At 37.3% G+C, this 13,083-nt stretch overlaps 1 protein-coding gene across 1 annotated transcript; it reads left to right on the plus strand.

Annotated features, from left to right (window-relative positions):
- The first annotated feature begins 6,397 nt into the window (after positions 1 to 6,397).
- On the plus strand, positions 6,398 to 13,065 carry prkab1a (protein kinase, AMP-activated, beta 1 non-catalytic subunit, a). The gene is made up of 8 exons (XM_077542408.1): positions 6,398 to 6,510; positions 7,173 to 7,359; positions 8,397 to 8,566; positions 8,657 to 8,750; positions 8,828 to 8,942; positions 9,557 to 9,690; positions 10,201 to 10,269; positions 11,213 to 13,065. Exons 2-8 carry the CDS (start codon positions 7,210 to 7,212, stop codon positions 11,288 to 11,290), a joined length of 810 nt encoding a protein of 269 aa, XP_077398534.1. The 5' UTR covers positions 6,398 to 6,510; positions 7,173 to 7,209; the 3' UTR covers positions 11,291 to 13,065.
- The last annotated feature ends 18 nt before the right edge of the window (positions 13,066 to 13,083 follow it).

Genomic DNA, 13,083 nt, shown 5'->3' on the forward strand with positions numbered 1-13,083 from the left:
TGCATGGAGTGCAGGGTTTAAAATGAAAATCATGTGTCATAATTTCAACAAGTCAAAAATCGGAGTAATTGCAGTTTTTTAGAGCCATGGTGAGTTAATAAAGGATTTATCTGGCGCAAGATACTCCCCTGTAATTGTGGGCAGTTGGGGGTGGGGGGTATAAAACATCAATAAAATAAGCACAGGGATTTTTTGTTATTACATTCGTTATCTTTGCACCTGTGGGACGACTGGCTGACTACACGTGCTGCAAAATCTGTTATAGTTGGAAAACGACTGAAGGACGGATCACAGAGCAATCTCCACAAACGATGAGCAAACAGTAGGCTTTATTGAACTAAAAGTGCACGCTAACATGAAGTACAAAAAAAAAAAGAAAATATTGATATTCAAAAACGATGACTAAAAGTAGAAGCAATTGGCATGAGTACAACTAACAAATAAACACATCTAGTCTACTCAAGGTAGAAACACAGAAAAGTGAAAAATGACTATAGTAATTACATGAAAACCAAACAAACGGCAAGTAAAAACGGCAGGAACAAGATGACACAATACTGGTAACTAGCAAAGCAAAAAAAGTGGCAATGGCAAAGTAATTATCGCAAAGCTGTTCCGGTTTACAATACTTACGTTTTTAGGACGACCATACTTGGCGAGTTTACGAGACCGTGCTTTGCGTTCTGCATATTGAGAAACAACCACTGAGTAAATTGCTAAGGAGGTTACACCTACCGACATTCCAGAAAAGAACCGTGGAGATAAGAAGTCAGGAAGACTGAATGTGACACAAAAAAATATTGATGAAACTTTGTGGGAGGAAGAAGAACAATAGATGAATTCTGGTAACAACACTAAATCTAGACAAAGGAGTTATGTTATTGCCACTTAAGTCACAAATATTTCCGCCCACCCCACAATGCAAATGCTATCCAAATCCGTCTTCTTACATCATTCTCCATAAACCATGAGAAATAGGTTCTGGCTCAAGCGCAGTAAACGCATAGCGATGTTTATTTTTATTTATTTATTTCCATATCTTAACACATTTTTAAAATGTGAGAGACCCCACGCATGACGAGGCAAAACATTAGCCAAGTGTGTGCTTACTGTTTTCATAATATGTGGTGTCCTTGAGGTGACCAACACCGTCACTGCACACATAATGTTACTGTGTATATCTCCACCATAGAAACTTTAGCGCGACTGATATCTGAACTAAGCAGTGATTGCAAAAATATGGGAGATAATTGAGGGTGGCAGCTGCTCTTTCAGCTCCCCTTTGTGCTCTACAGCACCAAGAGAGTGAGTGTGTATGTGCGCGCCATTCCTATTGGGATAAATTGTTTGGTTTTATAGCTCGCAATTTACTGGAGTGGACAAATGTCAGTTTCTATGACCCAATTACTAGAGTTCTGGCTACTGCTGATTTTGCCCCCCCCCCCTTTTTTTTTTTTATAAATCATTTTTGTAGATGGTTAAATAGTTTTTTTAACGTTAGTTTAGCTTATTTTTCAGTAAGAAAGGTCGTTATTGTCGGCTGAGAACAAAATTCTGCTTGGGAATATTCTAACCTATTCATCGTTCGTTGACGGGGAATTGGTGGGACAATAATGGTGCATTCCATGAAGGTGGGAAGTCGGAGTTTTACAACTCCAACTTCAACACCCCTTTGAACTCTTGAACGAGTTGAAAGGACCGCGACTTTACCGACCGGTTAAAATATAAACGTCATTCGACAATGGCGAACCCTATAGAGACAAAGTCCGTGAATGGCAAAACATAATTTACACATTTATAAGCATATAAATCTATCAATTTATTATACCATTAATTTAGTTTTTCGTAAAAAGCTTAACTTTACGTAACCTAACGTGATGAACAATTTTTCAGAATCAGCCATCTTTGTTGTTTACAGTTCGAACACTTTCAGGTCGAAACTGTCAGATTCCAATTTCCAAGTGGGATATGTCCGACTTCCCACCTTCCTCGAATGCAGCATTAGAACAAAAAATCTAAATTGGGAATTTGTACTAGCAGCGTAAATCCGGCATTTGTGTGTGGCAAATGTTTTAGAGTGGCCTTTCATTGTGACCAAAGCAAGCACAGCTGTGCAATAATCCTTCACTCTGATTAACATCACCTGTCAGCTGTATTTGCTAATGCTGGAGCAGAAATGACATATACCTAAATGGCATCAATCTTGATTGTGCAGATTATACATGCAGGGTATGTACTGCACAGACTAAGGAAAAGTGGGACTTTCTATTATTAATGTGTTTTGGGTTTAAATTAAACAGTTTAACCACAAAAATAACAATAAGGCAAAAAAAAAAAGGTACTTGGAATAATCCAAAAATCTTAATTCACAAAAAAAAAAAAACGGGGTTCAAAGTAATTAGGATGAAGAAGACTCAACCTACAAGACTAAAACCAAGGGTTGAACTGACAAAGACTGAAGGAAAGCAGGGAACTGATGCTGCATTCGAGGATGGTCGGAAGTCGGATATAGCCGAGTCGTTTTTTCCCAGTTCCGACCTGAAAGCGTTTGAGGCAAAAGTAAACAGCCAAAATGGTGGATAGTGATAAATTGTTTTTTATTTTGGTCCTCAAAACTCATTTTGACCCCCAACAAACTTGCCTTCTCGCAATCTTGCTTCATTTATTGTTTTTATTTATATTATTTCATAAGCATTTCATACAGTTCAGTAGTTCACCGTATAATTTCATGCAGGGAGATAGCGGCATACTGTCGCGTACGTTGTGTTACGTCACGTGGAGTTAAAGCTATCTAGATTTATACTCGAGTTTTACAATTCACGGTCTGTGACGTCACATTGTAGTCTATTGGTGAAGTCGGGGTCCTTTTTTTCCCTTCCCGACTTCACAAGTGGGATTTCCGAGTTCAAGGGGCGTTCCCATACACACTTCCTGGTTTGAACTCGGAAAAATCAGACTTCCGACCATCCTCGAATGCAGCATTAATACAAACAAACTGACAAGACCACGAGAGATACCGGGACAAGACACGCGCAATTGAGGGAGCTAGTGATGGGCATGACAGTTATTTTAAGTGAACTGAATCTTTAGAATCAGTTCATTAAAAATAACCGTTCAAAAGATTCGTTCATCGAATCGTTCGTCTACCCCCCGTAACACCCCCCCCACCCCAATATAACCCTAAATTGAATAAATCCCATGTATAATTTCAAATGATACTTCTTTTTGCTCGACCCTTATGGCTTTTTGCGTACTTGCAATTGGAACAGTACTTGGGCCGCGACTGATGATGTGTCAAGACATCACAAGGATGTAAGAGCAGACAAGAATGCAGATTAAGAAACGGCCATAAAATCGCTTGAAGTCGATCAAAAGCACTTGCCTGCTCTTTTGCAACGGTACAGACAATAATCGAGACACAACAGAAAAACGGAGCTTAAAAGAAGAAAATAAAACATTTAGAGGTCATGTGTGGGAGGCGAAATCATTTTGTTGAGGATGTTACGCAATTATTTCATAACACATTCAATAACATTCTTCACAGGTCTTTTTCTGAATTAAATGCAGTCATTTAATTGAAGTGGAGACTGGGTCTCATCATGGGAAAAACTTCTACATTTTGTCATTACCGGTCACAAATGCACATTTCAAAAGGATATTATTTTGAAATACTTTACCTTACATTTGGATGCAATGTTTTACTGCATATTTAAAAATATACATTTCCTGATAAATACACATTAATTCAAATTGTTGCCATACTCTACAATTTTACCATGATACACATGCTGTATTTGGTAAAAAAAATTGCAATCAATGTATTTTTTTATTATTAGTGCTTAAATGTTGTCTGATCTTTTAAAATTTGCTGGTCTACTTTTACACAAGCAAATTCAAACATAATTTTGTAGAAAGTGTCGTTAAAAAGAATCGTATGAGATATTGCACATTAAATGGGTGTTGTTGCACAAATATCCTTAGATTCCTGCATCTTTTTTTAAAAAAATTTTTGGCACTTTGGGCCGAAGACAGAAACTCAAGAATCACAAGAAAAACATAACACGTACAGCGGCAAAACCTGAAAAACAACATACAATCTAAATCCGGTCATCTAGACAATAATTTTAATGACACAGATGAGACATAGTGGTGCATAACGGAATTGCAATCGTGAAGCTGATTGGTTAAAAGAGAGGAAAGAGGCGGGGTTGTAAACAACTAAATGACATCACAGATGACTAATTACTGCTTTATCAAATGACTGGAAAATACAACATGAAATAGTTGATGTATAAACCTAATAAAACACACAATCATCCGAATTCGGATCGTTTTTGTTGATACATTTTAGTAGAGCCCTAAGAACTCAGTCTTGGGTGTTTTTCAACATATTATTGACACCAACACTATATTTTCAGAACCACCTCCACAAGAAAAAATGTCACTTTCAGAACAACCATTTGCCCGTCGCATGCTGTGTCTGTGCAGGCAATTATGGCAGCCTTCTAACAAGCTGACGTTTATTCTTTGGATGACAAAAAAAACAACAACAAAAAAACGCCTCTCTCATACATGCGGAGTCCGAGCTGTTGTGCTGCTTCACATTAAATTACATGAACAATAGAGTCTAACAAGGAATAAATGCTGGGAAGAGAGAAGAAATATTTATGAACTGCTTGTAAATGTCATCTCCTGAGACATTCTAAGTAACAGGGCCTTGTTATGTGTACTTTCATTTGTAGTCCAGTGAAGCTTAACTTTCTTCCCGCCCCCTTTCGCTGCCCTGCTGGACTCTTCTTTTAATTTAGCGCCTCATTATGAGCCAAAGCTACCAGCTTCCCCTTGGGTCTGGGGGATGTTGGAGTTCTGAGTAGGGGGTCATCATTAGGTCCATTACATGCCAGTGTTGAGGGGGGGAAATTGGTATATATGGAGCAAAACATTTTTTTTCTTTTAACACACCTTCTTCTGAAAAAAAAAGGAGGCTGAGCTCTGCACCCTATTAGATGGACAAAACAATTCATCAACAGCTACAGTATATTTACATTTTCTGCCTTAAATGTTCATCCATGTCGTGTACATGGACCTCTATACGTTTTAGATGCATCCACTCCTTGGGGAGGATAAAGAATGCATGACTGCAAGTTGCTTAATGATGCGTCTACAATTATTTGTAAGCATTAAGCCAGCATACTAAGTTTGAACTCATGTCAAAACACAAACTCATATTTTAAATACTTGTAAGTCGGGTCGCTCGTATCATGGGGGACCATTGTACTGTTTACAGTGCAGTATAGCACAAAATTAATTTGAAGCAATAATTTACAAACTGTTGCCATTCAAACATTTTCATTGACCAATGGTGTTGTTATGATTAAGTGGTACAGACTCTGCTTAGCAACAAGTAGCTTTGCAAACATTTAATGTGACCAATTCTGTTGACATACTTTTCAGCATTCAAAGGATATGTTTCATTTTAGTTATGTTGATATTTCTTGTTTGTGTGATGTGTGACAAGGAAGAGGAATTGGAAGTATATGTCCATCTATTTGTTCAACTGTACTACTAGAGTCTACATACACACTCACACTCAAATCTATAAAAAAAAAAAATGAAATTCAATTTAGAATAAAAACAAGCAAAAAACATTATAGTTGTAGTTTTCCTGCTACACAGAACTTAATTGGTAGCATGTATTTCGGCTTACACCCAGAACTGTATGAATATCAGGAGCAAAAACTGTCCGTTTTTTATCTGCATTGTTAAGTGTCATCAACACATAAAGTCAGTTATGACCAAATTTATGAGGTCTAGTTGGTTCCATTTTCGAGCAAAAGCAATTTGTGGAGCAATATAACAAACAAGCACCTGGAGACCCTTTTCAAAGGTTACAATATCAATTGTGGTTTAAACGGTATACAAAACATGAGTAGGAAATTCCATCAAAAGTGAAGTCACTCAAACAGAGATTTGAACCTTTGACCCTGGAAAGTATGATGCTCTATTAAACAGGGCACTTGAGACGTACAATGCATTTCCATGTTTTTAATTTTCTGCATCATGTACGTTACTGAGCCTATTGTTTTTGTATTGACCAATTATAGTTTTATATTGTGTTACTGTTGTTACTTCCTCAAAATGAGTTTAGGTTTGTATGCTGTTCAAAGGTGCCTACATTTTAAATTAAAGGCTGGCGCAATTCAGAATGCCACTTGCATTATGCTGCCATCTAGTGTCAAAATTATATATAACATGTTTGCCATACGTTTTGATATTTTAGACCTACGGAATAGTAAATAGTTCTATTCGTACACAAATGTTCAAAAACATTTACGTGATAATCACACGCGTGTTGGTAAACACCGCAACGCTGTTGCTTGTACGGCCTACTGCGCATGCGCAAGATGCAGGTGGCGCAGTTTGAATGTTTATGTTTTTGGTGCCCGGAGGAAATGGGACTGGAGAACTGATCTATCATCAAAGTCATCCATCACCGTCGTAACTCTGCAGGTAAATGAGCATATGCATTGACAGGCCCACGTATTATTCGGTGGAATTCAGCCGCTGTTATCATTTGGAGAGATAACAGAACTAACCAATGAAACGTACAAGGTAGCGCTAATCTTAGCCGCTAGCTTGCAGCCGTTTAGTAGACAAACATAACGGTACCGTTTATCGCTCATGTAACCTTACCATTACGGTCAGTTTGTTTCGGTAAACGCTCGATTGCAATGATAATGCAGTAAAGGACTATTTGTTTTATCCCACGTCACACCGCTGCTGTATGGCAATTAGAAATGGAAATTTGTTTATATCGGCTTGCAGCACGCTTGGAATACGTCATCATTCCCTGAAAAACGCTGCACAGTATTTAGTTTGACACGATTGTTAATGCATTCGGAAAAAAAGGCAGTCGTGGTGGTAAAAGAAGTAGTACTAATTCATGATTAAACTCCTGTACTTCATGTAAAAAAGAAAACAAACAAAAAGTACATAAGTGCATAAGTAAAATAAATGTCACTATATCAAATGCACAATAAAAATAATCACTGGATTAGTTAACAATTTAAACAACAACTTGTTTTTGCTTTGACCCCCAAGCCACATCTATTAATCATTGATTAACTAATTTATTTAAGGTCAGGGGTTGCTCATGTCCTTGCATCTTGCAGTAAGCCACCTTGAAGCAGAACACCCAGAAACAACGCAATGGGGAACACAAGCAGTGAGAGGGCTGCGATGGGCCACGGGGACAAGGCCCAGCGGAGGGACAGCAGGGGCACCAAGGATGGCGAGAGGCCCAAAATTCTCATGGACAGCCCTGAGGATGCCGATATTTTTCACGGCGAAGACATGAAAGTAGGTCATAATTTTTCCATCCAAATTGACTGAGCAAGGTCTTGAAAGTCATTTGGATGAATTTGATATAAGGTTAGAGGTGTTGATAGATTAAAAACATTTTTTTAACCCAGTTTTCAATGCTTAGTAATGGGAAAGTATCCCAAAGCTTTTGTTCCATGTACAAATGCATCTCAATAAATTAAAACACAGTGTACTTTGACCTACAATTGACCTGACTTATAAGTTGTTTTTTCTTGATTTAAGCGGTCATTCTGCCAAGTTGTGTATTTTTTGCTTTGACTTGTGAGCAAAAATGTGTTATATATGAACCACCATATCGTGTAACTTTGCCTTAGGAAATTCTGCTAGCTTAATGCTAACAAATAATGTTGGTGTTGTGGTGATATAACAATTTAAGCAAGGATATTTGAACACAAATTGTAGAGCACACATACAGATAGACATACTCACAGACACTCTTTATCCTCTGAAAAAATTACCACAGCTTACTTTTTTAATGTATAGCTATGTCTGTATATCCTTTTTTAATTCTTTACTTTCTATCTACATGGTATTTGTTGTTGTTTTAAGGTAACATATCATTTGAGATGTAAGCGTGGTAATGGAACAAATTAAGCTCATAAATCAATGCACCACTGCATCGTGGAAAAGTAGTTCAGTTGAAAAAGTAAAATGTATAAATTTGTTACACGCAAGCTGAAATATGTAATGATTTAATTTGGTCATTTTGATTATTATAGCTTGCATCGAACAAAAACCCAAACTTCACCATCTCAAGAAATTACAACAGTACATAAGTAAGGGAAAACTATTTTTAAATTAGAAATCAGGTGGGAATTTGTTTTCTGAAAAATATTTTTTCACTGTTCAATTAATCTCTAAAATATTAATTTCCCTTTTTCCATATAATGACTCAAAATTGGGAAATTGCCATTTATCATTTTATTTATTTATTCACAGATTTAATCAGATGTACTATTTGTTGTAGCTCAATAGTAAATAAATGTCATATCATGGTTTTATGCTCACTGCAGGCTCCTTTAGAGAAAGAAGAGTTCCTTGCATGGAGGCAAGATTTAGAAGCGGAAGACAAAGACCCAACTTTAGACCGACCAACCGTGTTTCGCTGGAAAGGCGATGGCAAAGAGGTCTACCTCTCTGGATCCTTTAACAATTGGGCCAATAAGATTCCCCTGATTCGAAGGTGAGGAGAGTGAGAGTTATTTGGAGTATGTGCCTCTCTGTTTTGATTGTCTACTAACATTTTTGTTGATGCCCTCATTTCTTATCAAAGTCAAAACACATTTGTGACCATTGTGGAGCTACCTGAAGGGGAACATCAGTACAAATTCTACGTAGATGGGCAATGGACTCATGACCCAGCCGAGGTGTGCAATAAATAAGTAGTTTTAGTTTTTGTGATCTTTTTTTTTTTTTTATTGACGTGCTTATTTTTCCTTGGCAGCCTGTTGTTACAAGTCAGCTGGGTACAGTCAATAACATCATCCAGGTGAAGAAAACAGACTTTGAGGTGTTTGACGCTCTCATGGTGGACTCACAGAAGTGCTCAGACATGTCAGGTGAGTTTTAACAAATGGTCACATACCGAGACAGAGCTGTGCTTATCAACCTGCAGTTTCACTTTGCTGCCCCTGCGGTCCACTCTCTGAAAAATGGATGTTGTCATTATTGAGTCATAGAATTTCCACAGCCTCCTCAGTAGATATTGTAGAGCGTACTTGAAGCAGTCCCAGTCAGACATTTTCTTTCTGTTTTTATTTTTTTCCCCTCTTTTCCCCCCTGGTTTTTCTGTTTTTGGTTTGCAATCCAAATTAAAAAAAAAATCAGGTTTTTGATGATGAAAAAAGAGACGTAAAAAAAACATCAAGAAACAGAAGCTGGTGCTGTTTTTCAGAATATTTTTTCCCATTTAAAAAAATAAATAAAAATAATTTTCCCCGTTTTTCTGATTATTTTTGCCTCCTGTCCCCCCATTTTTCAGAATATTTTTTGACAGAAAAAAAACCTAAAAACTAAATCAGAAAAACAGGGGCGGGATTACACAAAAAACAAAGGTCCCCCCCAAAAATTTGTTAAAAAAAACGGGAGGTTTTTTTTCTAAGTCAATGCAATATGCTTCCGTAGGCATTCTACTATAATTTGAGAATATTTGAGATGTCCCGATCTGTCTTAGACCTCTCCAGCTCTCCCCCTGGGCCGTATCACCAGGATGCTTACGTTCCAAAACAAGAGGAAAAGTTCAAGTCTCCACCCATACTTCCACCTCATCTGCTACAGGTCATCCTCAATAAAGACACTGGAATATCTGTAAGTAGAAATGCAAATCAGTCAGTTTTAATGACTCCATTTGTAAAGTGGTAATGCATTGATTTCCAGTTTTGACCTAAGCACGGCATAATAGTAGTACGTAGTTAGCATAGGAAAGACTCCAAATTGGCCATTTGCGTGAATGTGAGTGTGAATGGTTGTTTATCTATCATTTGTGCTCTCCGTTTGGCTGCTGAAAATGGATGGATGGATAGATTGATAATCACTTACGGCCATTATTAAATATATTGTAAATTTGTCGAATTCCAAAATTGATAAGCTAAACTTCTTAGGGTGTATTTCCATACGCAGAACTATGTCGAGGAAAAGCAAAACAAGAACAAAACGGCGGTCGTACGAATATGTCCAATATGAATTCACATGTATAACGGAACATATGGTGTTCCACAGGGTTCAATTGTGGGGCCTCTTGTTTTTCTTTGTTCAGTACATCCGAAGAAATCTACAAGTGCAATGATTTACCATTGAAATGGTTGTTTTTGTGCCTAGTGTGATCCTGCACTCCTGCCAGAACCAAACCACGTCATGCTCAACCACCTCTACGCGCTCTCCATCAAGGTATGGTCTACTTCCTGTGGTGACCACTGGAAAGGGTTACATTGTTTTTGTTTTCACCGGAAACTATGAGCACTGCCTTCAACTGCCACAGCTGATGTGTTGATCGGTGGATGAGAAAATGCAAGCGATGATAACAAGCTGCAGTCTGAAGGAGAGATAATGCTGTTTTTTTCTCAGCGTGACCGGAAAAATAAACTGAACACTCATGCCAAGATAGACATAGAAAACACATGGTGGGTTAAATACGGGAAAGGGGGGGGGGGGGGGGCATACACTTGTGGCATGCTCGTACCTTCCCAGCTGAGTCACACTTAGTACTTTCCATATCAGTAGACAGCTGCTCAGACAGGCACTTTTTCCACTTGGATATGTCTGTACCAGAAGTGTGAGTTCTCTGTGTGTGTTCTTCAAAGCAACACAGGTGTTTGACTGCAGATATGCAACTGTGGTCAAACATACGAGCAAGTAAAACGCTAAATTATATATGAAAGCAATGATGAAAATGCTGGACAAGCTCTACATGCTGTCTGTCATGAGGCTCTTTGATGCTGTTTCACTTTTATTTTTTAAATGTTGTTCCGTGGGTGTTTTCTTTAAAAAAAAAAAAAAAAGGTTTCGGAACCTGAGCCGTGATTGGTCGTTACCCGAGTCCCGAGCAACTGTGATGTCATTTTAAGCGGACGGCAAGTGGCAAAATGGCCGCCTCCTGAAATGGATACAAACTGATTTTGCTACTGAACTCATATTCCACAAACACATTATTAATCAGAATGTCGTGTTTAGACTAGTTAGGGGCACATACAATATTTTTATTGTAAAATATATATTTTGATTGAATTCCACTTAAAAAAATAATTACAATCATTACCTTGCATTTTATACACAAAGCAAGAAGGACAAATTTTATGTCACAGGCACAGATTTCTTTTTATTTCTTTCACAGGATGGGGTGATGGTGCTTAGTGCAACACATCGCTACAAGAAGAAGTACGTCACCACCTTACTTTATAAACCAATCTGACGGAAGATCGGGACAGTATTAACTGTGAACCAATGTGAAGTAGCAATACCCAAGGATGGATCTACCTTTTACCTGTTAAATCTGTGGAGCTTTGTAGAAAAATATTGATTTAAAAAATAATATATATTATTACATTAATATGCTAACTCTGTTGAGTTATGTAGTGTCGTACACAAGATGACTTGAGAAAAACAAAATAATGAAACCCGCAATTCATATAATGTTCTTGATGAGCTGTGTAGAAACTCGTTAGGGCAGAAGTATCCACGTATACACACCTTGCACAAAGCTTTTAACCTTTGGTGTGTATCATTTCTATTCCATGCAAATATTTTTTGTTGAAAACACGTCGCACGTCACAATCATGGCTGCTTTGTAAACAACAACAAAAAAAAACAACCCAAGCTAATGTTTTGTAGTCGTCTTCAATCTTACACAAACAAATCTCATACCAAGATGCAATATATTGACAGACCAATTGTCACCACTGTTGTGTGGTATCAAAATTATTGACGACAGACATGTTGGCAAACATCAAAGTATAGTTGACATTCCAATGCACTTGTCAAAGTTTGAAATTTGTGACTTCCTAGGAAGTCACAAATGCAACAAAATGCGTGGAATGCAACAATAGAGTATATAGAGAACAATAGCTAGCTAGCTCCCTAGCAGGTAACCAAGCACCCGGGGAGCTAGCAAGGGAGCTTGCTAGCTAGCACCAGGGGCTAAAGCTAAACCATGGCAGGGTTTTTACTTTCTGGGCCTGGATTGTCACCTCTGCTTATTTTACATAGCACTGACATTTGTATTGTTTTGCATGACAACATTGAATGTAGACTGTGTGTTCTGTGAAGTCATTGAAATTTAATCCATACTAATTAGTTGAAAAAATATATATATATTTAGTTTTTCCTATTATGCCCTCATTGCCTATTAGTGCTGGCAATATTTGTCATTTTGTGGCAAAAATAGTGTTTATAACACAAAATGCCCGTATCTTTTGTAAAGTTTATATAACGGCCCCAAAACTTAATAACGTCAGACAAAATTCCCGTAACATCACATTATTTTGTGACATGTCTAAAATACAATCCTTCCAAGATACAATCCTGCATTCAGAACTACTCTTGCACAACAGAGTTAATAGTACCATCATATTTCGTCAACCACAAAATACAAATACATTCCAGAATTTTAAACATGCAAAAGTTACAATAAAAACTGCTCTAGTGATCACCGTAAGTGGCCCCTTAAAAACTTCTACAGTGTATTAAGGATTATTTGTAAAGGTTTCTGGATAAATTATAAAAAAATGTACCACAGTTGAATAACTGTGTGTGTGTGTATATATAAATATACTGAATCCAGATCTACCCTAACAGAGTTGCTCTTGACATTTAAGCAGGGCTGGTTGAACAAATAGACAATCAATCAACATCAGCGTTTATGAAGCACTGTCTGAGATCAATATATTATTTATGGTAAAGTCGAATATATTTTGTTTCCGGCGATAAAGGGACACATGGATTTTTTTCCCATATTTCATGAAGATTGATGGCTTGAAATGTGCTCACTATTAGATAGCATCTGATTTGTGAGTCATTATTATAACTGCCACTATTTTATTTATGGTTATTTATTCACATATTTATGTTCAACACTCTTGGCCAGTAAGCAATCTTTCTAATGATTTATTAGAATAAAGATTGACATTTGTTCTGTACTAAAAATGTTGCTGTTTTTCACTCCTTTATTAAAGAGCAGCATAAGATTGACATTGTTTCATTTTTTTC

Source organism: Vanacampus margaritifer, chromosome 14 (genome assembly GCF_051991255.1).
Source record: "Vanacampus margaritifer isolate UIUO_Vmar chromosome 14, RoL_Vmar_1.0, whole genome shotgun sequence".
NCBI classification, from domain to species: domain Eukaryota; kingdom Metazoa; phylum Chordata; class Actinopteri; order Syngnathiformes; family Syngnathidae; genus Vanacampus; species Vanacampus margaritifer.

Coding starts and splice junctions, on each gene's coding strand:
- prkab1a (XM_077542408.1), top strand. CDS start 7,210: ATGGGGAACACAAGCAGTGAGAGGGCTGCGATGGGCCACGGGGACAAG. Junction 7,360..8,396: donor TTCACGGCGAAGACATGAAA/GTAGGTCATAAT, acceptor TGCTCACTGCAG/GCTCCTTTAGAGAAAGAAGA. Junction 8,943..9,556: donor GAAGTGCTCAGACATGTCAG/GTGAGTTTTAAC, acceptor GATCTGTCTTAG/ACCTCTCCAGCTCTCCCCCT.